The sequence below is a fragment of the Antechinus flavipes genome, chromosome X, assembly GCF_016432865.1.
Source record: "Antechinus flavipes isolate AdamAnt ecotype Samford, QLD, Australia chromosome X, AdamAnt_v2, whole genome shotgun sequence".
Classification (NCBI taxonomy): Eukaryota; Metazoa; Chordata; class Mammalia; order Dasyuromorphia; family Dasyuridae; genus Antechinus; species Antechinus flavipes.
The window spans coordinates 24,159,192-24,187,160 of record NC_067404.1 but is presented as its reverse complement, the minus strand read 5'-3'; the positions used below and the strand labels follow the sequence as shown (position 1 = coordinate 24,187,160).

At 44.8% G+C, this 27,969-nt stretch overlaps 1 protein-coding gene across 6 annotated transcripts; it reads left to right on the top strand.

Annotated features, from left to right (window-relative positions):
- Nucleotides 1–752: 752 nt before the first annotated feature.
- Nucleotides 753–26,883, top strand: FMR1NB (FMR1 neighbor). Of its 6 annotated transcripts, none has more exons than XM_051968472.1 (5): nt 753–1,462; nt 17,710–17,820; nt 19,712–19,855; nt 22,402–22,514; nt 26,714–26,883. In XM_051968472.1, exons 1-5 carry the CDS (start codon nt 1,396–1,398, stop codon nt 26,771–26,773), a joined length of 495 nt encoding a protein of 164 aa, XP_051824432.1. In that variant the 5' UTR covers nt 753–1,395; the 3' UTR covers nt 26,774–26,883. The 6 variants fall into 6 exon arrangements, with proteins under 6 accessions (XP_051824432.1, XP_051824431.1, XP_051824436.1 ...); XM_051968471.1 differs by lacking the exon at nt 753–1,462 and adding an exon at nt 3,865–4,101; XM_051968476.1 differs by lacking the exon at nt 753–1,462 and adding an exon at nt 6,282–6,613.
- Nucleotides 26,884–27,969: the final 1,086 nt, after the last annotated feature.

The following is a 27,969-nucleotide window of genomic DNA, read 5'->3' as shown; positions in this document are numbered from 1 at the left end:
ATTTACATATTTCTAGGGGTGGTAATTTCTCTGATTCTGATTGCCAAGCCTTTGCTTCAGAGCTGGAAGGTTCTAGCGATCATCTAGTTCAGTCTCTTTATTTAATGGGGAAAACCAAGATCCGGGAAGTGTAACTAGTTAAAAAGGGTAACAAACTAAAGTAAAACAAGAACCTAGGCAGCCCATGGGGGAGGGGGGCAGTTGAGGAGTTAGTGGGGGGACACGGAATTCTCTGGCCGGGCTCATAGTGGGGTGGAACTTCTGCCATCCCGGGAGTTCTCGGGCTTCCATGGCAATGGAGTTTGTTGTCAGTGCTGAGGAGAGAGGGTCCGCTGGCGCACCGGGTGGACCCGCTCCTCTTAGTGGGTGGCCCCAAGGGTCTCACTCCTCTCAGTAGTTGGGGCTGAGGGTCTCACTTCTCTTAGTGGGTGGGCCTGAAGGTTGAGATCAACCTGGTAGTTGACTTCGTGAGTCCCTGCCTCTCGTCCACATGCGTCTCCTCTTCTATGTTGTTGGCCTTTGTGCCATACGGATCGATGATACAGGTCAGCGTCCTGGGCCCAGGCAAAGAAAGGACTCCCTGCCCAATTTCCAGTTTCCCGGGCCCTCCCCCTCTCCCCTCCCCTCGCTCCCAAGAAGTCCAGGGGGTGATACCGAAAGTAGTAGGGGAGGGAACAAGCTACTTAACCCAGGGTCCATGGGATTGTAGTTCTTAAGTGGTACTTACTCCCTCCCCCTCTTCGATCTACACAATTTTCCTGAGAATGAATGTGAAACAGTTAAGTTTGCATTTATCAAGGGATCGTAATTTTTCCTGATTCTGATTGCCAAGACTTTGGGCTGTTCGGGTCATATTAGCACTTGAAGACTGGAAGGTTCTACAGAATATCGAGTTCAGTCTCCTTTAACAGGGGGAAAGCTAAGGTCGAGAAGGGTAACTTGTTAAATATGGTAAAGTACAAAAGAATCTAGTCAGCCCCTGGTGCCGGGGGAGCGGTTGAGTTAGTAGAGGGAGATGGAATTCTGTGGCCAGGCTCATAGAGGAGTGGAACTTCTGGAGCTAAGAGAATTCTCGGCTTCCAGGGCAACGGCGTTTGTTGTCCGTGCTGAGAGGAGAGGGTCTGCTGGCGCACAGGATACACCTGGGTCCCGCTCCTCTTAGTGGATGGGCCCGAGGGTCTCACTCCTCTTAGTGGGTGGACCCGAGGGTCTCATTCCTCTTAGTGGGTGGGCCCGAGGGTCTCATTCCTCTTAGTGGGTGGGCCCGAGGGTCTCATTCCTCTTAGTGGGTGGGCCCGAGGGTCTGTCTCCTCTTTGTGAGGGGGGAGGGGGCAGGCGAGTGTCCTTTTGGGGACATTGAGCTTCCTGGGCCATCCCAGCCTGTCATCCGGCTAGATGCGTCTCCTCTTCTGTGTTGTTGGCCTTGGTGCCATATGGATGCTGTGTACCTGTGAAGATCCAGGTGAGTGCCCTGGGCCCAGGCAAAGAAAGGATTCCCTGCCCAATTGCTAACTTTCTGCTGGCTTTAGGACCGCCCCTTCCCCTCTTCTCCTCCTCCCCCCACTGCTGAAAAGTAGTCCAGAGGGTGATACCGGAAGTAGTAGAGAGGAATCAGACTTCTTAAATCAGGGTCCATGGGCTGTAGTTCTTAAGTGATACTGACAACTGTTTCCTGATCACCCTCCTGCTTTTTAATCTACAGAATTTCCCAGAGAATGAATGTGAAATAGTTCAGTTTACATTTAACAACGGGTCATAGTTTCTCTGACTCTGATTGCCAAGCCTTCAGTCTCATGTAATACTTCAGAACTGGAAGGTTCTAGTGATCATCTAGTTCAATCTCCTCATTTAACCCGGGGGAAAAGCGAGCTCCAGGAAGGGCGATTAGTTTAAAAAGGCTGATAAAGTAAAAGAAGAACCTAGGCAGCCCCTGGGAGAGGAGGAATGGTTGAGGAGTTAGTACAGGAGGAATGGTATAGCCAGCCTCATAGCTGGGCGGAACATCTGTGACCTTGGGAATTCTTGAGCTCCCATGGTAGCGGCATTTGTTGTCAGTGCCGAGAACGATGTCGGCTGGCGCACTGAGTGGGCCTGTCTCACTCCTAGTGGGTGGGGTGGGCCCGCCCTAGGGTCTCATTCCTAGTAGTGAGTGGGCCTGAGTGTATCTTTTTAGTGGGTGGGCCTGAAGTTTGAGATCAACCTGGTGGTTGACTTCATGAGGGTGAGGAAGAAGGGCACACACATGTCCCCTTCCCTGACTCTCCTCCATATGCTTCTCCTCTTCTTTGTTGTTGGCCTTTGTGCCATACAGATGCTGTGTGCCTGCGATGATACAGTTGAGCTTCCTGGGCCCAATCAAAGAAAATCCTCCCTGCCCAATTTCCAGCTTCCGGGGTCCTTAGGACCTCCCCTCAACACCCCTCCAACACCTCCCACCCTAACGCTGGCAAGAAGGCCAGCGAAAGAAGTCCAGTACGCCGGAAAGTAGTAGGGGAAGAATCAAACTACTTAATCCAGGGTACACGGGCTTGTAGTTCTTAAGTGATGCTGACTCCTGTTTTCTGATCACCCTCCTCCCTTTCAGTCTACAGAGTTTTCCTAGAGAATAATGAATGTGAAATAGTTCAGTTTGCATTTATCAATGGATCATAATTTCTCTAATTCTAATTGCCAAGCCTTGGCTTCATGTAGTACTTCAGAACTGGAAGGTTCTAGTGATTATCTAGTTCAGTGTCCTTATTTAACAGAGGGAAAACCGAGGCTCAGGAAGGATTAGTTAAAAAGGGTAAAAACTAAGGTTGAGAAGGGTAACTTGTTAAATATGGTAAACTACAAAAGAACCCTTGGGAGAGAGGGGCAGTTAAGGAGTTAGTAGAGGAGGAATTTTATGGCCAGGCTCATAGAGGGGTGGAACTCCTGCCACCTCAGGAGTTCTAAGGCTTCCATAGTGATGGAGTTTGTTGTCAGTGCTGAGGAGAAAGGGTCCACTGGTGCACCGGGTAGACCCAGGACCAGGTCCTCTTAGTAGGTGGGCCCAAGAGTCTCACTCCTCTTAGTGGGTGGGCCTGAAGGTTGAGATCAACCTGGTGGTTGACTTTGTGAGGGAGAAGGGAAGGCATGTGTCCACTTTCCTGCCTCTCAATCACATGCGTCTCCTCTTCTATGTTATTGGTCTTTGTGCCATACGGATGCTGTGTGCCTGCGATGATACAGGTCAGCACCCTAGGCCCAGGCAAAGAAAGGATTCTCTACCCAATTTCCAGCTTTCTGCCTCCTTAGGACCGCCTTTCAATACCCCTCTAATTCCCTCCCCCCATGCTTCCAAGAAGTCCATTCGAAAGTAATAGGGGAGGGAACAAGCTACTTAACCCAGGGTCCATGGGCTTGTAGTTCTTAAGTGGTACTGACTCCTGTTTTCTGATCGCCTCCCCCCACCTCCCCATTCAATCTACACAGTTTTCCTGAGAATGAATGTGAAACAGTTGTTTGCATTTATCAAGGGATCGTAATTTTTCCTGATTCTGATTGCCAAGACTTTGGGCTCTTCAGGTCATAATAGCACTTGAAGACTGGAAAGCTCTACAGATTATCGAGTTCAGTCTCCTTTAACAGGCGGAAAACTAAGGTCGAGAAGGGTAACTTGTTAAATATGGTAAAGTACAAAAGAACCTAGTCAGCCCCTGGTGCCGGGGGAGCGGTTGAGTTAGTAGAGGGAGATGGAATTCTGTGGCCAGGCTCATAGAGGAGTGGAACTTTTGGAGCTAAGGGAGTTCTCGGCTTCCAGGACAACAGCGTTTGTTGTCCGTGCTGAGAGGAGAGGGTCTGCTGGCGCACAGGGTACACCCGGGTCCCGCTCCTCTTAGTGGATGGGCCCGAGGGTCTCACTCCTCTTGGTGGGTGGGCCCGAGGGTCTCACTCCTCTTAGTGGGTGGGCCCGAGGGTCTCATTTCTCTTTGTGAGGGGGGAGGGGGCAGGCGTGTGTCCTCTTGGGGACTTTGAGCTTCCTGCACCATCCCAGCCTGTCATCCGGCTAGATGCGTCTCCTCTTCTGTGTTGTTGGCCTTTGTGCCATATGGATGCTGTGTACCTGCGAAGATCCAGGTGAGTGCCTTGGGCCCAGGCAAAGAAAGGATTCCCTGCCCAATTGCTAACTTTCTGCTAGCTTTAGGACCGCCCCTCCCCACCTCTTCCCCTCCTCTCCTCCTCTCCCACTGCTAGAAAGTAGTCCAGAGGGTGATACCGGAAGTAGCAGAGAGGGATCAGACTTCTTAACTCAGGGTTCACAGGGTTTAGTTGTTAGATGATACAACTGTTTCCTGATCACCCTCTTCCCTTTCAGTCTATAGAATTTCCCAGAGAATAAAGAGTGTGAAATAGTTCTGTTTACATTTATCAACGGGTCATAATATCTATGAGTCTGATTGCCAAGCATTGGCTTCATGTAGTACTTCAGAACTGAAAGATTCTAGCGATCATCTAGTTCAATTTCCTCATTTAACCCCGGGGGAAAACCGAGCTCCGGGAAGGGTAATTAGTTAAAAAAGGGTAACAAAGTTAAAGGACCTGCAGCCCCTGGGAGAGGAGGGATGGTGGTTAGTAGAGGAGGAATTCTCTGGCTGGGCTCATAGCCGGGTGGAAGATCTGTCACCTCAGGACTTATTGGGCTTCCATCGCAATGGAATTTGTCAGTGCCGAGGAGAGTCGGTTGGTGCACTGGATAGGGCCCTGTCTCACTCCTCTTGGTGGGTGGGCCTGAAGTTTGAGATCAACCTGGTGGTTGACTTCGTGAGGGAGAAAGGAAGGCGTGCATCTGCTTCCCTGCCTCTCGTCCACATGTGTCTCCTCTTTTATGTTGTGTGCCTTTGTGCCATACAGATGCTGTGTGCATTCGATGATACAGGTGAGCGCCCTGGGCTCAGGCAAAAAAAGGAATCACTGTCCGATTTTAGCTTCCAGGTGCCTTAGGTCTTCCCCTCAATGTCCCTCCAATCCCCCCTCCCTCCAATGCTGGCAAAAAGTTCAGGGGGTGGTACTGAAAGTAGTAGGGGAGGTAACAAGTTTCTTAACCCAGAGTCCACGGGCTTGTAGTTGTTTCCTGATTGCCCTCTCCCCTTCGGTCTACATAGTTGTCCTGAGAATGAATGTGAAATAGTTCGTTTACATTTATCAACGTTTTGAAATTTTTCTGATTCTGATTGCCAAGACTTTGGGCTGTTCGGGTCATAATAGCACTTGAAAGCTGGAAGGTTCTAGAGATTATCACGTTCAGTCTCCTTTAACGGGGAAAACTAAAGTAGGAGAAGTGTAACTTGTTAAATATGGTAAACTAAAACGCAAAAGGAACCTAGCAAGCCCCTGAGGCAGGAGGGTGGTGAGGAATTCATAAAGGGAGATGGAATTCAACAGCCAGGCTCATAGCAGGATAGAACTTTTGACGCCTTGGGAGTTCTTAGGCTTTCATGGCAACGGTGTTGTCAGAGACGACGAGAGAGAGTCCACTGGCATACCAAGGAGAGAGGGTCCGCTGGTGTATCTGGTGGGCCCAGGTCCCAATTCTCTTAGTGGGTGGGCCTGAGGGTCTCTTCTTACTGGGTGGGCCTGAAAGTTGAGGCCAACCTGTTGGCTGACATCATGAGAGTGCGTGAGAAGGGCAGGAGCGTGCCCCCTTCCCTGCATCTCGTCTATATGCGGCTCCTCTTCTATTTTGTTGGCCTTTGTGCCATACGGATGCTGGGTGCCTGCGATGATGTAGGTAAGAACCTGGGGGCCCAGGCAAAGAAAAGACTCCCTGCCCAATCGCCAACTTTCTGGTGGCTTTAGGACCTCCCCTTCCCGCCCCTCCTTTCCCCGCCCCTCCATACTGCTGGCCAGTAAGTAGTCCCGCGGATGATCCCAAAAGTAGTTGTGGAGGGATCAAACTTCTTAACCCAGGGCCATGGGCTTGTAAAAGTTCTTAACTGGTCCCGACTCCTATTTCCTGATCGCCCTGCCCCCTTTCAGTCTGCAGAGTTTTCCCAGACAATAATGAGTGTGAAATAGTTCGATTTACATATTTCTAGGGGTGGTAATTTCTCTGATTCTGATTGCCAAGCCTTTGCTTCAGAGCTGGAAGGTTCTAGCGATCATCTAGTTCAGTCTCTTTATTTAATGGGGAAAACCAAGATCCGGGAAGTGTAACTAGTTAAAAAGGGTAACAAACTAAAGTAAAACAAGAACCTAAGCAGCCCATGGGGGAGGGGGGCGGTTGAGGAGTTAGTGGGGGGACACGGAATTCTCTGGCCGGGCTCATAGTGGGGTGGAACTTCTGCCATCCCGGGAGTTCTCGGGCTTCCATGGCAATGGAGTTTGTTGTCAGTGCTGAGGAGAGAGGGTCCGCTGGCGCACCGGGTGGACCCGCTCCTCTTAGTGGGTGGCCCCAAGGGTCTCACTCCTCTCAGTAGTTGGGGCTGAGGGTCTCACTTCTCTTAGTGGGTGGGCCTGAAGGTTGAGATCAACCTGGTAGTTGACTTCGTGAGGGAGAAGGGAAGGCGTGCGTCCGCTTCCCTGCCTCTCGTCCACATGCGTCTCCTCTTCTATGTTGTTGGCCTTTGTGCCATACGGATCGATGATACAGGTCAGCGTCCTGGGCCCAGGCAAAGAAAGGACTCCCTGCCCAATTTCCAGTTTCCCGGGCCTTCCCCCTCCCCCCTCCCCTCGCTCCCAAGAAGTCCAGGGGGTGATACCGAAAGTAGTAGGGGAGGGAACAAGCTACTTAACCCAGGGTCCATGGGATTGTAGTTCTTAAGTGGTACTTACTCCCTCCCCCTCTTCGATCTACACAATTTTCCTGAGAATGAATGTGAAACAGTTAAGTTTGCATTTATCAAGGGATCGTAATTTTTCCTGATTCTGATTGCCAAGACTTTGGGCTGTTCGGGTCATATTAGCACTTGAAGACTGGAAGGTTCTACAGAATATCGAGTTCAGTCTCCTTTAACAGGGGGAAAGCTAAGGTCGAGAAGGGTAACTTGTTAAATATGGTAAAGTACAAAAGAATCTAGTCAGCCCCTGGTGCCGGGGGAGCGGTTGAGTTAGTAGAGGGAGATGGAATTCTGTGGCCAGGCTCATAGAGGAGTGGAACTTCTGGAGCTAAGAGAATTCTCGGCTTCCAGGGCAACGGCGTTTGTTGTCCGTGCTGAGAGGAGAGGGTCTGCTGGCGCACAGGATACACCTGGGTCCCGCTCCTCTTAGTGGATGGGCCCGAGGGTCTCACTCCTCTTAGTGGGTGGACCCGAGGGTCTCATTCCTCTTAGTGGGTGGGCCCGAGGGTCTCATTCCTCTTAGTGGGTGGGCCCGAGGGTCTCATTCCTCTTAGTGGGTGGGCCCGAGGGTCTGTCTCCTCTTTGTGAGGGGGGAGGGGGCAGGCGAGTGTCCTTTTGGGGACATTGAGCTTCCTGGGCCATCCCAGCCTGTCATCCGGCTAGATGCGTCTCCTCTTCTGTGTTGTTGGCCTTGGTGCCATATGGATGCTGTGTACCTGTGAAGATCCAGGTGAGTGCCCTGGGCCCAGGCAAAGAAAGGATTCCCTGCCCAATTGCTAACTTTCTGCTGGCTTTAGGACCGCCCCTTCCCCTCTTCTCCTCCTCCCCCCACTGCTGAAAAGTAGTCCAGAGGGTGATACCGGAAGTAGTAGAGAGGAATCAGACTTCTTAAATCAGGGTCCATGGGCTGTAGTTCTTAAGTGATACTGACAACTGTTTCCTGATCACCCTCCTGCTTTTTAATCTACAGAATTTCCCAGAGAATGAATGTGAAATAGTTCAGTTTACATTTAACAACGGGTCATAGTTTCTCTGACTCTGATTGCCAAGCCTTCAGTCTCATGTAATACTTCAGAACTGGAAGGTTCTAGCGATCATCTAGTTCAGTCAACTTATTTAATCGGGGGAAAACCAAGATCCGGGAAGTGCAACTAGTTAAAAAGGGTAACAAACTAAAGTAAAACAAGAACCTAGGCAGCCCATGGGGGAGGGGGCGGTTGAGGAGTTAGTGGGGGGACACGGAATTCTCTGGCCAGGCTCCTAGTGGGGTGGAACTTCTGCCATCCCGGGAGTTCTCGGGCTTCCATGGCAATGGAGTTTGTTGTCAGTGCTGAGGAGAGAGGGTCCGCTGGCGCACCGGGTGGACCCGGGTCCCGTTCCTCTCAGTTTGTGGGTCTGAGGGTTGGTCTCCTCTTTGTGAGGGTGAAGGGCAGGAGCGTGTCCTCTTAGGGACATTGAGCTTCGTAGGCCTTCCCAGCCTGTCATCTGGTCAGATGTGTCATCTCTTCTATGTTGTTGGTCTCTGTGCCATGTGGATACTGTGTGCCCCCGATGATTCAGATGAGCACCCTAGGCCCAGGCAAAGAAAGGAATCACTGCCCCAAATGCCAACTTTCTGGTGGCTTTAGGAGATCCCCTCCATGTCCCTCCCCAGTGTTGTAGAGTAGTCCAGAGGTGATGTGGAAAGTAGGAGAGAGGGACCAAGTTGCTTGCCCCAGGATCCACGGGCTGGTAGTTCTTAAGTGGTATCATCCTCCTCCCCTTAAGTCTAAGCACTTTTCCCTAAGAATGACTTAGTTAGCTTTGTATTTATCAAGGGGTGATCATTTCTTTGATTCTGATTGCCAAGCCTTCTGGCTTGTCGTCATTTTAACCCTTCAGAGCTGGAAGGTTCTAGAGATTATCGAGTTCAATCTCCTTATTTAGGAGGAAGAAAACCGAGGTTGGAGAAGGGTAACTTGTTAAATATGGCAACAAACTAAAGTAAAAAAGAACCTAGCCAGCCCCTGGGGGAGGGGGGCGGTCGAGGAGTTAGTAGGGGGAGAAGGAATGCTATGACCAGCCTCATAGTGGGGTGGAACGTCTGACTCCTCGGGAGTTCCTGGGCTTCCATGGCAACGGAGTTTGTTGTCAGTGCTTGTCAGTACTGAAGAGAGACTGTCTGAAGCACGGGGTGGGCCCGGGTCCCGGTCCTCTTAGTGGGTGGGCCCAAGGGTTTTACTCCTCTTAGTGGGCGGGCCCGAGGGTCTCACTCTGATTGGTGGGTGGGTCCGAAGGTCTCACTCTGCTTAGTGGGTGGCCCTGAAAGTTGAGATCAATCTGGTGGTTGCCTTTGTGAGGGAGAAGGGAAGGCCCACGTCCCCTTACCTTGTCCACATGCGGCTCCTCTTCTGTGTTGTTGGCCTTTGTGCCATATGGATGCTGTGTGCCTGCGACGATCCAGGTGAGCGCCCTGGGCCCAGGCAAAGAAAAGACTCCCTGCCCAATTGCCAACTTTCTGATAGTTTTAAGACCGCCCCTTTCCCTCCTCCACCCCCTCCCCCCACTGCTGGAAAGTAGTTCTGAAGGTGATACCGAAAGTAGTAGAGAGGGATCAACTGCTTGCCCCAGGGTCCACGAATTGTAAAAGTTCTTAAGTGGTACTGGCTCCTGTTTCTGATCGCCCTCCCCCCTTCAGTTTACCCAGCTTTTCCAGAGAAGAATGGGTATGAAATAGTTCCGTTTCCATTTATCTAGGGGTGGTAATTTCTCTGATTCTGATTGCCAAGCCTTCTGGCTTTCAGCTCATTATAGCATTTCAGAGCTGGAAGGTTTCTAGAGATTATCGAGTTCAATCTCCTTATTTAGGAGGGGGAAAACCCAGGTCAGAGAAGGGTAACTTGTTAAATATGGCAACAAACTAAAGTAAAAAAGAACCTAGCCAGCCCCTGAGGGAGAGGGTGGGGGAGGAGTTCAGTTCATTATTTGAGAAGGAATACTATGGCCAGGCTAACAGAGGGGTGGAACTTCTGGCTCCTCAGGAGTTCTCGGGCTTCCATGGCCACGGCGTTGTCAGTGCTGAGGAGAGAGGGTCTGCTGGCGCGGGGCGTGGAGCCGGGTCTCCCCGCCCCTCCCCCCTCTCCGCTTCTCTCAGTGGGTGGGCTTGGGAGTCTCACTCCTGTTGGCGGGCCTGAAGGTTGAGATCAACCTCGTGGTTAGCTTCGTGAGGGTGGAGGGCAGGCGCGTGTCCCCTTTGGGGACATTGAGCTTCCTGGGCCATCCCAGCCTATCATCCGGCCAGAGGCGGCTCTTCTATGTTGTTGGCCTCTGTAGCACATGGATGCTGTGTGCCTGTGATGATCTTGGTGAACACCCTGGGCCCAGGCAAAGAAAGACTCATTGCCCAATCGCCAACTTTCTGGTGGCTTTAGATTCCCCACACTGCCTTGCTGGCAAGTAAGCTCAGGTGGTTCATAACTAAACTAGTAGAGAGGGATCGAGCTTCTTACCCTAAGGAATATGGGCTTGTAGTTCTTATAAGTGGTACTGACCCCTGTTTCCTGATCGCCCTCCCCACTTCAGTCTACGCAGTTTTCCCAGAGAAGAGTGAGTGTGAAATAGTTCAGTTTACACATATCAATGGGTCACAATTTTTCTGACTGATTGCCAAGCCTTCCGCATCATGTAGCACTTTAGAGCTAGAAAGTTCTACCGATTATCTAGTTCTGCTTATTTAAGAGGGTGGAAAACGAGGTCCAAGAAACAAATCTGGTTAAAAATGGTAAAAAGCTAAAGTAAAAAAAGAACCTAGCCTGTCCCTGGGGGTGGAGGTTGGGGGGCGGGGAGGGCGGGTGGCTGAGGGAGTAGTAGAGGGTGAAAGAATTCTATGTGCTGGCATGTAGCGGAATGGAACTTCTGCTGCTTGGGGAATTCTCCAGCGTCCATGGCAGCAGAGTTCGTTGTCATTGCTGAGGCAGTTAGGGTCGGCTCGTGCGTCAGGTGGGTTCCAGAGTTGGAAGGTTCTAGGGGTGTTTAGTCTATGGGTCCAAAAATGGTAAATGGTTAAAAATGGTAACAATTAAAAACAAAACAGCCGTAAGATCAGGAAGCAGGGAGAAGGGAAGGAGGAGGAGTAGGGTGGCAGAACAGCTGGTACAGCTGGGAACGCAGGGGTGTACAGGCAATGAGGTTCCTGGCCAAAAGTATCTGCTTCCTCTACCCTCTGCACAATTAGGGAGGACAACTATAGACCCCAAGATATTTTTTGTTTTTCCTTCCCCTAGCAGTTTTACAAGGAATATCAGAATTCCCCTGGCCCCCTTGTCTAAGCTCAGACCCCAAAGAAATCCAAGCTGAACTTGGCCAGAAAAAAATCAGTGGGCATTAAAAACATGACCCTAACAGCTGAAACTCTCAATTTCTCAGAGCAGCAAATGTTGTTTCTGTTGCCCCCAAGTCCTTTGGATTATAGATGGATCGTTGCTTTTAGGCTTAGGTTTAGGTGTATTGCAGATCTTAAAATTTTTTAAAGAAAAAAAGGAGCATCTTTTGTATTTATACTGTAGATGATTTTTTCCTGAGGTTTTATTTGACTGGAACAAATGGAATAATACATATGTAAAGGACTTTGCAAACCTTTAAGCACTATATAAGAGCTGGCTATTATTTAAAATCATGCCATCTTGGCAGAACCTGCTAAAACATGCCTTCTGCAGTCAAAGACTTTAAGTGGTTACCATAGTGACATATCAGGTAATATTAGGCACTACCTCAGCAAGAAAGCACTTGTCAAGGCGAATTATGTCAGCTAAGACAACACCAGTTAAGAGTACAAGTTCATTTGCATTATATATTGGCACATTTATCCTTTCATAAGAACAAACAAGGATGGAAGAGAAAGTAATCCTATAGAACATTTGGGCTCAGCTATATTTTAATTCAAAAACATTTATTATAGATAAAGCTAGAAGGATAACAAATGGAAATGAGATAGAACAGAACTTTACCTTTTTTTATTAGGTGATTTTTTTATTTTTAGATTTCTTTAAAAATGTTAATACCTTTTTATTTTCAAAATACATGCAAGAGGATCTAGATCAGAGACAGACATGTGGCTATTGGAGGCTAAATTAGATTTTAAGTGATTTAAGAAACATTGAACAAATAAATATACAATAGAAATTATGTGAATATGTAGTTTTAAAGTCAGTATGCCATTTGGTGATAACGTCATGTATATGGTTTAATGCCCTCCACTTCTATTTGATTTTTACCATCACTCATCTAGTTGACAGTGAAACTACCAAATTTGGACTCTTATATCTCATTCAATGGGTCAAAAATGGCAGTTTGTCTTCAGTGGTCTGCTTTCATAGTGTTTCTAGGGAAAGACTCTGGACCTGACAGAACACTCTTGAAGGAAACTTGCTGAAGGTACCACAATTGGTACTTAGGAATTGTCAAGATGTCACCATAAGATTTCAACCAAGGAAAAATAGGCTCTTCATTTGCATGTAGATAGCTAATGATAGCTAACATTTATAGAGTTCTTTAAGATTTGGAAAGCATTTTACATATCATTTCATCTTGTCCTTTGGACAACCCTGGAAGGTAGGTGCTTATTTTGACACCCCTCACACGTTACAGATGAGGAAATGGATCAAATGAGATAATGTAAGGTGGCCAGCCACACAGCTGGGGAACGTCTGAGATAATCTTCCTAACTTCAAGTCTATCCCTCTAGATTAAGAATTTCATCCCTGACTGACTAGGTAGCAGTAAATACATTAGCGTGATGTAGGGAAACCTTAGTGAGCGACCATAAAGGCAGTCTGAAGAGAACAGAATTTGTTATTGAAGGACTTGGGTGTGACCCTGGGCAAAACATTTAACCCCTCTCCCAGTTGCCTTGTTCCCCAAATGAAGGGGTTAGTCTAGATAACTTTTAAGGTCACTTCCCTCCCCAAATCTGATTTATTTCTTAAGTACTTGGAGGGTTTACAGAAACTTGCCACTTCATTCATTAAGATAAGAAGCCTCCTTATGACCCAGCAAGAGGGCTCCTGTTCTGCCTCCATGGTTTAGACCAGGCCAATGCCCAGGAGAGAGGAAGTCTCTTCTCTCCCATGACCTGTCACCACCAGCTTGGCTTGACCTAGTCCTCAAGAGCAATAGAAGATTAAAGATATTGCTCCCAGGGATTAGAGGCCTGCTTCATGGGCCCCTTAAAGCACCATGACTATCAACCTGGCCCCAGCACCAAAAGGATTCTCATGAGGATGGAAGAATAAAATGATGGCCCCAGCCTCAAATCCCTGACCTTATCTTACCACAAGCTCCTCAGAGCACCATGACTATCAAACCACCTGGCCCCAGCACCAAAAGGATTCTCATGAGAAATAAAATGACTGCCCCAGGCTCAAATCCCTTACCTTACCTATCTTCACCATAGGACCTTTCTAGTGGCTATGGCCTTCCCTTGCTCTAAACAACGAGTACCTTTTCTAGGAGCTAAAACCTACTTCCTGTCCCCCTAATTCATTTTTTTTTTGGCCTTGGTTTCTTTAGTGTGTCCTATTTCTCACAAATAGGCAACTTAAATATTTTACTGAACTGAATTCAGTCACTGCAGAAAAATTCCTTTTCCTGAGCCCTCCCTGAATTTTTCCCTGTCTCTTCCCAACTTTCCCTGTTCATGGCTGACTTTTATCTCCTCTCCTACCTTTCCTTCTGGAAATCTCCTTTTCTTAAGGATATCTCCTTATCCAAGACCCATCTCATACTTTTACAAAATGATCATTGCTTTTCCACCTTAATACTGTCCCCTCCCAATACTAGTAGAAGCCTCCCTTGTAACAAAAACACAGTTAGGTAAACCAGCCTACACATTGGTGATGCCCGACAATATAGTGTCATTTTGCACTTTGGGTCCACTGCTTGTTTTTGTCCATCCTCTGGAATGACATTTGTCATCTGAGTTTGAATTCTGCTTTAGATCCTCACCATATTTGTGACTTATCCTGAACCTTACTTTTCTATGAAATGGGAAGCAGAATAATCTCCACTTTTAGCTTTGAGCATTTTCAGGCTTTATACTTATCATATAGAATCTCAACTCATTTGATCTTCAAAACCCCCTATAAAGTAGATTTATTTATTAGCTCCATTTTTCAGAAGAGGCAACACATAGGATCACATAGCTATTAAATGTCCCAAGGAAGCCTGGAATTGGGATCTTCCTGACTCCAAGATCAGCCTTCTGTTCACTTTGACACTACCTCAAAAAAGAGAAATGGGAGAATGACTATAAAGCTCTCAGCAAACCTTAGTGTCATCTGAAATTGAGCAGTTATCATTCTTTGCCCCACTTGAGTGCTTACTCACCGCTTTTCTCATTCTCTTAGCACCCTTACCACTTGAGTAAGTTTTGGCCTGGCAGGAAGAATTAGTAGTGTTGAACTCCTCTGCCACCATCTCTTAATCTCGGATTTCTAATCTGTTATACTATCCTCTTCCACTTTATGGATAAATTCATTCTATTTGTATTTAGAGCTATGACCCCTAAACATACATTTCCCTCCTTTAAATTATCTTATACTTAGTCTTCTTTCTCACCTCATCTCCTCAAAAATCTATTTTACTTTTGACTACTGCTATCCATCTATCCTCCCTCACATTGCTCCTCCCTCTTCCCCACCTTCTCTTAACCCCTATCTATCCTACTCTGTTGGGTAAGATGAATTTTTGCGCCCAGTTGAGGTTCCAGTGCTGCCCACTCTCCTCACCCCATCCTTCCATTGTAAAAATAATTCTTTACATGAATCCCTTATCCATGCGTGGTACTTTCACAAAATAAGGGGGTTGGGTGATATGACCTGAAACCCCTTCTAGGTCTAAATCTCTGATCCTATGGCATCAAGTGACTCGCAGTAGAAAGAATTCTGGACTTGAAGTCAATAAGAGCCAGGCTCTAGTCCTGCCTCAGACATACATTACTGTGTGACAAGACACTTAATCTCTCTGCACATGTCCTTTACCCATAAAATCAGAGTTGGACTAAGTGATTCCCCTCCATCTTTAAATCTGTACTCCTAAAATCGGTCTGTCCTTTGTTCTCGAAGAGGACCATGACATTAGGGAGGACATGTAAATGAATTGGATTTAAGTGAGGGAGGGCTGTGCAAGGTCACCTGCCTCACTCTTCCAGAACCATCGGAATTTTGGTAGAATGAATACCATTTTCAGAAACTTTCAAAATATCAAATGAACTAATACAGGGGCAAAATGTAGAGGATGACTAGAGGGAATAAAGATAGCACCCAGTACAAAGTGTGCGATTAAAAGGAGATAATATATATATGTCAAATGCTTTGCAAACCTTAAAGTGAGGGGCTAGCCTCCACTACTAAACAGGGAGAAATTTACCTAAGGTGTTTTCCAAAATCACACAAAGATGTTTCCCTTAAAAGGATTCCCCTTGTTGACGGCGAAGTTTCCCAAATGCCATTGGCAGAACATAGGTCCAGAACCCTAGAGATCCTCCTTAAATGTGAAAGAGGCCAGGATAGCCATTCATGCTGGAAAACCCACACCAATGAAAATGCATATTTTTACCCCAAGTAAAAACTGACAGCTGAGCATTGAGAGAGGGAGCAGAACAAAAACAAAAGGTGGATTGATCTTAGAATTTACAAAGCACAAAAGTCTGGGACCACCCAGTGTAGGAGAAAACAATTCTACATACTTCAGTGGGCCACTGTTTAATAAGGAGACTATCCCACTGTGTGATGGACAAGCAGCTACTCTGAATAGCGCCCAATCTCTATATTTGGGGCAGAAATTTGCTGCATTTAAATGAGCTGGGCCTACAGTGGAGTAGGGAGGAAGAGTAGAGAGTATTTTTTTTCCGTGATCCCAATATGATTGCTGCTATAATTGTCAATCTCTTTGAGGTATTTGATTTAAACTATTTTATATGGCCTTCAAAGGCAGAAAATTGTGAAAATGACAAATGATCCACAGAGCAATAGAAAGATGTAAGTGGCCTACGGCATGCTGCCAACAACAAATTGCTTACAATAAGTAGTTTAAAAAGAGAGCAACTGAAAAAAGAGGTGAACTCGCTTCATCCTGAGACAGGCAACAAGCAGGTTGTCAACTTGAGTGGCACATTGGCACCCTCTGCCTGGGACACTAAAAGAACAAAGAGCATGGAGCATGGTAGGGAAGAGCTTGTGTAGGTTAATTATGGAAAGCTGGGATGAGAATTACACAGTAAAAATGGGGAAGATTAGTTTTGGTAGAATAAATGCCATTTTCGGAAACTTTCAAAATATCAAATGAACTAATACTGGGCTCTGCTGCCAACTAGTGTGACCTCCACTTTTCTTGGTCTTGGTTTTCTTAATCTTCCAGTAAAATGAGTATTGGACTATCTACATCAGACCATCCCCAGTCCGTAATAGATTTTTACTGATTCATACTGGCAGCTAGATGGCACTTCAGCAGATAGAGTACGAGGCCTGGAGTCAGGAAGACTCATCTACTGAGTTCCTATCTGGTCTCAGACACTTATTAGCTGTCTGACCATGGGCTAGTCACTAGGTGATTCCAGACTCCTGTGCTTTGTAAATTTTAAGATCAGTCTATCCTTTGTTATTCTGGTCCCTCCCTTACTGTTTACCTGTGAATTTTGACCTTCCCTACCTTCAGTGGAACTTATGTGTGAAGACACAGGAGATAAACAGTGGAGAAAAATGAAAGAAGCTAGAAAAGTGAGCAAGCATGGAGGATGCAGAGGTTGAGAGCACAGAGCAAGGGGATTAGGGTTGTAAAGGAGGAAGAGCATGTCTTTGAGACTAGAATGGATGTGGAAACATGCTTTTTGATGGGGAGGAGGGAAGAGAAGTGTGTTCCAATTGGATGGTCTGGTTTTTTCTCACTCAAGCAGGAGGCAGATCTTTCTGCCAAGAGTATTTCTGATATGGATTTCCTGTAGCTCATAGATGGCCAACAACATGGGAGAGTGGGGAAGCCTCTGGATTTGGGTGCAAGGGACTTGGATTTAGATTTCTCTTCTCCAGCTTTATAGCTGTGTGGCTTTGAGCTGATCCCATTACCTCTCTAGGCCGAAGTTTCCTTCTCTGAAAATTTGAAGGCCCACTTGGACTTGATAATGCCACCAGCTCAAACACATAGTTCAAAATCCTCTGATCCTCATGTCTCCAAGTTTTCAATAATTTTGATAAATGATTAAGAAAAGTATTGTTTGTAACTTGCGACTTTAGTTTTTTAGCCTTGTCACTTAGTAGTTGTCTGAAAGTATTATTTGTAACTTGTGACTTTAATTTAGTTTTTTAGTCTTGTCACTTAGTAGTTGTCTGATTGTGTGCAAATCACCTGATTTTTCTGGCCCTCATTTCTTGCACTGTAAATTAAAAATAGTGTTCCTCAAAAGATAACTTTGAAACCCAAATAAGAAAATGGCTATAAAGCACTTTGCACACCTAAGTGTGTTGTACGTATAGCCATTTTTTTGGTATCATTGTGGAATCAGCCTTCCCTTTTAAAAATGTATTCTTAAAATTATTTAAATGGAAGAGCAATAGTAAATTTCACCTTCTGTCCTATATATTTGGAAATATGTTATTTAATTTTATACAATAGCTGCGTACTGATTAGAAAAAGTATACTCAAACCCATTTGAAATCTCTTATCTTTTCCATTTATGGTTTTTTTTTGTGTGTGTGTGTGTGAAGGTATTAGGGTTAAGTGACTCAAACTCAGTTCCTCCTGACTACAGGGCTGGTGCTCTATCCACTGCACCATCTAGCTGTCCCCATAATATTCCTTTCTACGCTTTCATAAAGTAATTAGTAATAAATTCTTGACTATTTTGGATCCAAATAACCTCATTCATAAGTACTTTCAGGTGTGGCAGTACAATTCGATAATATTTTGGAAAGGGAAACGAAGTCTATTCACGATACGGAAACAATATTAGGACCACAAGATGATACAGGTCATTTCTTCTATCCGAAAAGTAAGTGTCCTTAAACATTTGGACTCTCTTATCCCGCCTTTGCCTAGCACATAGCAGGCAGTTAAAAATGTTTATTAGATTGTTGAATTGAAGTGAATTAAATTTGCCCTTCTGTAGCTGTCTGGCAGTATCTTTAAGTCATTCCCCAATGATTAACCTTTGGAGCAAAGCCTGAAATTCAGTCAATTGTCCCAGGTTTTGCAAAATATGAGCCTTCTGTGGCATTTAGCCAGGTGTTGGGAAGCCCTCATGTTATGGACTAGACCAGATGTTTTTTCCATCTGTCTTGCTGATTTTTTTTTTTAAGGTCAGATTCCATCTCCCAGCATCACTCTGTAATACTGTACTTAATGTGTTTCTCAGACCTGTAGTTGCCCCGTGAGAATGATTAACCACAATGAGACGTTTCCCCTATCGGAACACATTTGGTGTCCCTTCAAGGAGAAGCGCCATACATGCTGCCACAAGAATTACAAAGATAAATCAGTTATTTAAAATTATGCAAAGATATGCCAGAAATAATTGGAAGCTATTAGTATGTTAACAGAGCATTCCATCAATTGCTTTGTTTCTACTCCAGATTTAAACGCTGCCCCAATCTGTGACCTTGGCCTAATAGATTTCATGTTATCTGTGTCCTTGTTTCTTAGTGTATAAAATATCTACAATAGTTACCTAGTTGGAGGACGGTTGCAGCATATGCCAAAAGCAAACTCATTTTTTTTCCTGTAGTAACACCAATGCTAGAGATAGTAATAACTGGGGTCATACAATGATTTAGTCTTATGGGTTCTTAGAAGCAGCTATTTTATATTTCCGTGGCTATCACCTGGGCCAGGTAAATTGTCCTCTGGATGAAACATGGCTCTGCCCTGTCTACATCGAAAATAGCTCTGATCATGGTATTTTCGCAAGATATTTGTTTCTGAAGTGTGCAGAAACAGCCACTGTCAACCAGAACCCTAAACTTGGTTCTCTGGCCCAACATTGACAGAATAAAATCTAGCTGTTCCATCTCAAGGAAAGCAGAGAGTCTGGTACAAGTCAAATCTTAAGAAAATTTTGACGATCGGACAGGTTAAAATACCTTTGTCCTAAGTCGATCAAGTGTGTCTTAAGGATTAAATGAGAAAACGCACATATGATGCCATTCATATTTTAAAGCTCTATATAAATGTATTATTATCCCTCCCTCCACAATTGACAATATGCGTAAAGACATTTTACAAAGCTTTAAGTGGTGTCAAAGTGTGGAGTTAGAATAAACCATGCACACTTTTCTGCCAGCTGCTGCTGCTACTGCTGCTGCTTTCCTTTTAATAGTCTGTCATTCTGCTGCTGCACAATCTCTTGTGAGTTAAAACATGATAGAGTTGAGGTATTGCATCCTTGACCCAAAAGACAGTCTGGGAAAAACCACCTTCTTCCCTTTGGGCAGACATCGATCTCTTCAGTTTGGAAGGGCTGTGGTCTTATGGTCTGTCTTTAGCTCCCATTTGACATGCTGTGTTTGTAAATTGCCTGCTCTGAGTCTGGGTGTTCTTCCTACTGGTGAAGCCAAATCAGAATCTGCAAACTGAGATACCTTTCAGGACATTCTTTGGGAGATGTTTTTTCTTAATCTGTTGACAACTCATGCATCTTCTGTAAGTTCATCTAGTAGCAGAAACCTGACCTGAGATGGCCTGCTTTTGATTTTTAGTCTATCATTTCAGCAATCATTTTTCTGTTTTCTTTCAGTGGACGAGGTGAACTTTCCTTTGTTTGTGGCTCTGGGAGATATTTGGGTCATAGTAGTTGCTCTAATGGGGTAAAGGAATGGGATGAGGGATTAATGGGGAATTGATGGAACCATTGCTAAAAATCTCTCTTGAATTTCTGCCTCTAAAAGCCTGTAGAGTCAACGAGGGAGAACAAGTGGAACCATGTCAAGGAAATCAAGACCTTAATAAGACCATGTGTTTGAAATCTAACTGCTGCTTTTCTTCAAAAGACAACGACGAAACAACATCATGCTATACTCCCGTAGTAGATAGTAAGCTTATCTTCTAATGGTTGGTATGGATCTAGTGGGAAAAAATGCAGAGACCATTTACATGGCAAAAGTTTAAATTCTGGGGCCCCATGCAGAATTTTGCAGTCTCCCCTCAAGTCCCAGGCACATTCCATTTTTATTAATCCCTTCTTAATATGCAAACTGGGAATTGCTCCAAAAGCAGTATTTTGGGTCAATTAAATGGCAACAATAGGAATAGTGTGTGAGATTTTTCTAATGCAATGAGTTCATAAAACAAGTTCCTCTGATTTGGAAAGAAATCACAAATCTCTCTGGCTCTCTGGCTCTCATTCTCAATCTCCATCCCTTTCTTCCTTCTCTCACTCTCGTCTCCCTGACACTTGGGATGATACTTTATCTTGTGAGGAAACCTGAGTAAGGAGTGCGTGCAGTCTCCTAGCTTGAGACAATTTGTTCTTGTGCTAGATGTCTCTTCTCCATTGGATCCTCTGAAGCAGGATATGGCAGAAGGTCAAGAATGATGTTTAAATGAGTCAGGACACATTGGATCGAAATCTTTACTGCCCAAGTGACGATGGCCAAGCCACTTTTCTTCTTAGAGCCTTAGTTCCTCTATAAAATTAGGGAGGTTGGACTTGGTACAATCCAAGGCTTCTTCTAGTTTTATATGTTTTGTCCCCTAAAATGTCCTCAGCACATATCTGAGAGTAAGCGGATGCTTTTTCCAGACTAGAAAGACACCATTCTTGACTCTGTGGCTGATGGATACTAATAGCAGTCCCTTTTTCTTGCTTTGGATTTTCCCATAATTTTGTGTCAGAATTTTAGGCTTTTAGGAATAGAACCATTTTTGCCTTATAGGAGTTACCATTTTTTGCATACATTAACATTGCTTTGTTTTGTATCTCTGAGTATCACCATTATCTGGAAGAGTTGACTTAGATATTTCCATAGGGGTTCTTGTGGGTTTTTTGGAGGAGAGAAAGGAGTTGTTTTTTGGTTATATAATTTTTTCCCACTAAAGTTCTCTGAGAGGCCAGGGGAGCAAGACCCTGACAATCCAGAGAGAGCAGCTTCAAGAACATCCGTCATTAGCTCTGTTCTGAGAAAATTTCCACTATCGTGGATAGTGTTGGATTTGGAGTCAGGAGAGATCTGGATGCCGATCCTGCCTGGCACACTTGGTAACTGGGTGATGCTGGTCTACTCACTTAATCTACTCTCTGATCTACTAGTCTACTCTGGACTATTCTCTGATCCTTACTTCCTCTTTGTAAAAGGAAGATAATAAAAGTATCTCTCTCCCAAAGTTGTTGTGAGGCTAAACTGAGTGCTCCTCCCATTGTGCACTTTGCCAACCTGAAAGCACTATCTAAATATTGGTTGTTCTTGTTGTTATTATCTTGAGCCTAGTATCAGACTGCAGCTCACGGCTGACTGGGTGCAAAGAAGCTCAATGCCAGAGTCATCTTGGGTGATGAATTTGTTAGCACGGCACTTCTCAAAGGCCGTCTTCTTAATTAGAGAGAGCTGTTCTGGCAGTGGGGAGTGGGGCGCCCCCACCCATAAAATGAGGAGAAGTCTTTAAAAAAGCAATTTAAAATTGCATATTTTTCAATCATAGCAATAACTTTTATGTAGTGCTTTAAGGTTTGCAAAATACATTTCTTGATAAATCCCATAGTCACCCCGTGAGATGTCATTGTCCACATTTTATAGATGAGGAGACTCACCTCTGAGAGGGGAAGCAATTTACCAGGGGTCACACAACCAATATGTGACTCAAACCCAGGTTCTCTTTGATCCAGGCCACTGTTCTCTCCATCACACCATGCGAGTGTTGGCCAAGCTTCTGAGAATACATGGCCATTTCCCAGTGCTTGGGGATTTAATGCTACAAAGTCCTGTGAGACATCATTTCTTTAAAAAGTTAACTCGATTACTCCACAAGTCCCAATTCCTGACTGAACATGTAGTCCTGCGAGTTTAACACCATCACATCTTATTTGCCATTTATTTGTCAATATGGTTTCTTATAGTTTACATGAAAAGAAAAAAGAGTTGTGCTGAAAATGACAACTCCCCAGCTCTTTTAGGATGTGCTTCTAAAAAAATGAAAGTTGAAATATTCTGCTGCAGCTACTTGTTCTGCAATTAATTTAATGGGGTGTAGTTTGAACTCAACATTTAAGAGGCCATTACTTTACCAAGTTAACTGGAGATGAATTAGCTGTTCGAGTTCCCTGTGATGTATAGCATATGTCCACAAAGCAAGCAGACGTGTAGCCCTAGGAGGGAATGCCTATGATGGATCACAATCTGTTGACAAAAAATAGCCTTATTTTTTAGTGAGCCACGTTTTTACAGGCAGCCTCGAGCTGCATATCAGAAGCCCCTTTGCACCATTTGCCGCACATAAATTATCTCTTGTCATGAACCAAGGATCTTTCCTCTAGCTGGATGAGCTTAATTAATAATCTTCACCAAAGATTTGGTGAAAGATTGCTCGTCTTTGGCTCACTCGAGTCACCAAGGGTTAATAAATCCTGTCCTTTGCCCAACAGATGTCCAACTGACCCTTCGCTTTTTTGTCATCGGAATTGTATGCTTGATTCTGCTCGGATGTCTTCCCATTTGTTGCTGCATCCTTTGTCAGCATAGGTACGCGAACATGCAAGTATCTTCCATTTATTTCTTCTTTTTCTACTACTGGAGGTTTGCTTTCTGTCAGACAGTCACTTGTGGGTTCCAAAGCATGGGGATTGTGTCTCAGATCCTTTTCTGTCGATGGGGAAGGCAATTCGGAGGCATTTTTGAAATCCTCGTGAGTATTTCTGTGACGCTTGCATAAGTGTGCTCATTTTTAAAAGCTATTCTACTATATTGCCTTGTTTGTAGCTACGCTGCAGAAGGGAATCTGTTATTTCACCTCTGCCTTGTGGTCATACTCTGTACTCTTTTCTCGGGGAAATTGTGCCAGTATGGACTATTTGCAAATGTAAACAAATGGAGCTTGTGTAAATTTAATGCCATTATCTTAATCATATATCTGGCTTAATAACACATTTTCAAATTGAGCCCGAGTCTCTTCTTTGGTCACTAATTGGGGTCAGAAGTATTCGCAAAGCTAGCTAGCCCAGTGCAGCCCAGCTCTCTAACTCCCAGCAGTCTGAAAGTAGAGAAAGATCATGGGGAGGAGGAGGAAGTGGCCCCATTGATTATGTTGGGGGTCAACTCCTCACCAAAGGGGCTCCGGCATGTTTACACTGATAAAATACTACTTGTGGCTACTTGAGTGAGGTGCTTATTAAATGGAAATGGTCAGATTTTGGGCTGGATATACTTAAATGCCTTTCCAGAATTTTGCCTTCTTCCTCGGAGATCAAATGACTAAATTCCTACTAAATAGACAGATCGGTACTAACAGTCTAGAGATGACAAATGTGTCATTTTCCTTTTAAGCAGTATGAGTCCAGTTTGCACATGATTTGTCAGACTTGGAAGAAATTAGCAGACAGAGCAGGACTGCCCCACCAAAGCTGGACAGTAATGGTACTTGCCTAGTGATAACTTAGGAAAGTTGGATAACACAGCATGAGGGATTTGGAGATTCTAGCCCATAGATTGCCTTGCTCGCAGAGGGCCTGTCTTCTGGGAATGCCGAGAGGGTGTTTAAACAACACTGGTAGGAATCCTGAAAATGGCCTTCAAAATCATCATCCTTTGTATTTGGGGATAGGACGCGATGTTCTTCGGGTTTGCGTGTTTTGCTGAACTCTATAATCTGACCGGAGATGTTCTTTGGAAATCCTGGATCTGGTCATTAGCTACCTGCTGAAAGGTTTCCAGTTTCCAGGCCTCTCTGTTTTTCTAAATCTAGCTTTCAGGAAAAGAAAAGAAAATCCTCCCAATTCTCAACACAGTGCTAGTTTTAGAGAAATATTGTAAAAGAACGTTTTGATCACAATCTGAGTACACTGGAGCCTGCGCTAACACTACACTTGTTAGAGTGGGAATTCTCGCCCCATCTGAGGCACTTCAATTACTGAAGTAAAGGTCAGTTTCCCCTGTGAGATGGTTCCATCATGAGGCTGTTTGAGCGTGGTAGAGCGTATACAATTAGCTCTGATTAGAGAGAACCCCAAGTCCACAGTCAGAAGTCCTGGGTCCAAATCCAGGTTCTAGCACTGGCGAGGATCTGGCTTCAAATCTTCTTTTAATACTCGTTAGCTCTGTGACTTTGGACAAAATACTTCATGGTCTGAACCTCAGTTCATCTCTAGACAGAAAAATCATGTTTAAGCTTCACAACTTTGTTCTAAGGATCAAATAGTTAAAGTACTAAAATATGGCCAGAAAAAAAGTGATTTGGAGTCAGGAGGAACTGAGCTTGACTATTACCTCAGAAATCCAGTATCTGTATGACTCTGAACAAGTCATTTCACCTCTGCCTGCCTCAGTTTCCTCAACTGTAAAACGGAGATGATAACAGCACCTACCTCCCAAAGACTGTTGTGAGTCTCTGAAGAGATCATATTTATAAAGTGCTTTGCAAACCTTAAAGCACTGTATACATGATAATTATCATCACTGTTGTTTTTGTTGTTATTACTCTTCTGTGTGTCCTCCTCGACCTCTCCTATTCTGGTTTCCCTCACCCTCTTCATGCTAAATAGGTTCTTTTTTAGGCTCCCTTAGGACCCCCTAATTATTGAGTCTAATGGTCACCATGTTGTTTGGCTTTTCAATCCCTTATTTATCCTCTCTCAATACCTTGGCTTCCATGATAGTGCACTCTTGTGGCTGCTCCTTTTCTGGTTCTTTTGCCCGCTTTTCTTCCTTCACCTGTTCCCAAAGTGTGGGTGTCCCTTCAGGCTCTGGCCTCAGCCCAGCCTTTTCTCTCCAGCTTTCTCCTTTAGCAGACTTCTCCTCTCCCATGGTTTCAATGATCTGGCTCTTTCTGTGAATCTGCAGGTGGTGATCTCATTGCCCTCTGCTGGTGTGAGCTCGGTGGGGCTGGCGTGTGTTGATAGGGCCACTTGTTTCTTGATCCAATGTCTTCTTCCAGCTGCCTGGCTTAAAGCCTATAGCGTTGTCTGCAATATTTACATATGATGAGTGGGAACCTGGTCCTTGCTGCCTCTGCGCCCTGCGCAGTCATTCCTGCTCTCGCAGCTGACTATAGAGCCCTGACAACAGGGCAATTGATGAGGGATTCTGAATGCCAGAGACTGGGGGGATTGTGCCTTCTTAGAAAGTAATTCACCATCCTCCTCTTGGAGGAGGCCCAGCTGGAATGCCTCGATCGGCAGAGAGTTGGACCAAAACGTTAGCCTAGCCCCGCAGGGTACATGCTCGGCCCAGCCATTTTCCAAGGGCAAGGCATCCCCAACTCTGCCTCGACTGCTTCTCTGTCACTGGGCACTGGGCCTGAATAGTCAAATCACTTTGACCTTTCATCAGAGCACTTTGTAAGTTAAAACACTTGGCAGTTACTCACTAGGATTCTTATTCTTATAGTAAAGCACCTCCATTAGGCATCTCTCCACTGAATATACTGTATAAAAAAATGTGTAAAAATGACACGTCCTCTATTGTCTTTTCTATAAACTTTGGAACTAAATTAATGGCAAGGCCAGTCACATAAAGAGGCAGCAGCATGGCCTAGGCGATGAGGCCGGGACTGAGAGGCACGAAGAGCTGAGTTCAAATCCCGATTCTAATACTAGCTGTATCACTCTGGATATGTCACTTTGTTCATCTGAGTTTCATTTTCCTCAAATGGGAATATTCATCACTGTGGTAAGTACCTTGCACAGTTGTGAGGATCAGATGAAATGATAAATAGGAAGTGTTGTGTGAGGCACTAGAAAAATCTCGTCAGCCTCCAGTGAAACTGCTAACGAAGGAATCCAGCTCCATTTATCACTGCCCTCACACACTGACATAAGAGTTCTGTCCCCGAATATTGGCGTGCAGAGAGCTCTTCATCCATGTGCACGACCGCAGCCCTTTGGGTAATACAGGAAGCACGGGAACGCTAGCAGCGACCAGCGTGCCACCTTCCAAATCCCAGCATTGAAAAAGCATCCGGACACGTCCTTGTAAAGTGCATTTAATTGCCCTGCAACATAAAGAGTCCAGAGGTAAAAACCATTTTGTTTGACCAGGCCTTCCCCACATTTTGTTCCAGATATGCTCCCATGACATTTTTGCCCCAAGTTCTGTTTCTTGGCACTCCTCCTTTGTCCATGCCATCTCAGTAATGGCGTTTGGAGAGAAAATGAGTGATCCCTTGGCAAAGCGCAACCCTGAATTGGAGATCAGGGAGCCTGCTTATCAGCCCAGTCCTGCCCCTTATGAGCTGCATGATCTCCAGCAAGGCCTGTTAGCTCTCTGCACCTCAGTTTCTTTCTTTGGAAAGAGAGAGGGTTGAATGAGATGGCCTTGGAGGTCATTTTGATTTGGAGGAATGGCATTTTGTTGAGTAAATACCGAATGAACAACTTGCTTTCGGGGTTACACAACTTTTAAGTTCTCAGGGGAGGAGGAGCAGGAACTAGGGAGTGACAAGATGTGTAATGAGACTAAGAAAACCAAATTTCCATCAAGGTTGTCTCAGTGGTTGGAGACAGTTTGGATGGATTAGCCATTGACTCCAGCTTCACATATATCATTCTGTGGGAACGGAATAGTCTGGGAGAACTGACCCGATGATATGATTAATGGGAATGGGATGGGTTTGTTTTAGTAATTCCTGAGACTGAGCTGGTCCAGAGTTTTCATCAACAGCACCTGTTTATTTCTAGTCTTAGTGCGGCCCTTTTGCTAAACTGACATTTGAAACGCGTCCTTTCTTTTTTTTTTTATAGGCAGGCACATACTATAAGAGGCTTCTGGTATTTGACCTACCCAGACAAGAGGATCACGCCATAATCACTTAAATGTGGTCGAACATCGTAGAAGAAAAAACTTTGTTCTTTCCTTTACCACATCCATGATTGCATGTTCAATAAAACTATGTGGCTTTTGCTTCATATAAATAATTTGTCATTCCTTCATTGTCTAGCTGAATGAATCTAAAACATACAGCTCCATTTCAAGAAGACAATGTGGTAGGCAAATTGGGACTACGTTTTGTTTGGGTTAGGTGGGAATGAAAAGGATCCCACCTACAATAAAAGAGACCAAGGTAGAGCTCTAAGCCAATGGTACTTTCTTAAATGGTCCATAGTCCCTTCTAAGGAAGTGAACCTCAGATCTTCCAAATGATCTGAGTTGCCTTTAGCGCTATATTTTCATAGGGTTACACTCAACTTAAACATAGAATGGCAATTTCATCGGCTAATATATAATACATAGGCTAAAATAAGAATCCCAGCACAAGTTGGATGAGACTATCATAATCAGTAACCTAAATAAGTGCTCATCAGCTGTTCAGTAGTCATAAAATGGTCACGTTTTTCTCTTTGAGAAAGCATTGGTCCAGAGGTACAAACATATTTTGGAGGACTTTCCATGTAGCTGTGATCTCTGTCATGCTGGGCTTGTTTACCATCACAAGGCAAAACAAAGGTGGAAGACCTAACATCCTATAGTTGAGCAAATGAACTTGGAATCTACAGTTTCCAAGTCTGGGGCCTCAGATACCGAACTTTGATCAAATTTTCTCCAGTTGATTAATTCTGATTGGAACAGAATAAGGGTCCAAGAACAAATGATTAATCTCGATTTTATGAACGTGACCCTTTTCCCTACTTAGGGCTAGAGGAAATAGAATCCTTGCTGTGGCTCCTCCTCTCCAAATGAGCAACCACATTTCATTGTAATCTTTTTCTAAACCTATGTAGGAAATTCTATCTTTTCTGGTAGCTTCTTTTTTTGTTTTAAATTGCCCTTACAAGACACATCCTCTGATTGGGTTGATTAGAAAGTGTCTTAGGAACTCTAGGAGCAAAAGGGAGAAGAGAGCTTGCTAGAGAAAACAATCTATTGTTTCCCCAAAGGAGAATGGAGATTAGTTGACAGTTTTTCCCACTCAGTATTTTTCCTATATCTTTAATTTGATGTAATCAAAATTTTCTATTTTGTGATCAGTAATGGTCTCTAGTTCATCTTTGGTCACATTTCCT

Bases quoted from the DNA above. Each gene is read 5' to 3' on its own strand.
- FMR1NB (XM_051968472.1), top strand. From the start codon at position 1,396: ATGCGTCTCCTCTTCTGTGTTGTTGGCCTTGGTGCCATATGGATGCTG. The intron at 1,463-17,709 runs GTGAGTGCCCTG...AAGTACTTTCAG, and splicing joins GTGTACCTGTGAAGATCCAG to GTGTGGCAGTACAATTCGAT. The intron at 19,856-22,401 runs GTAAGCTTATCT...TTTGCCCAACAG, and splicing joins CTATACTCCCGTAGTAGATA to ATGTCCAACTGACCCTTCGC.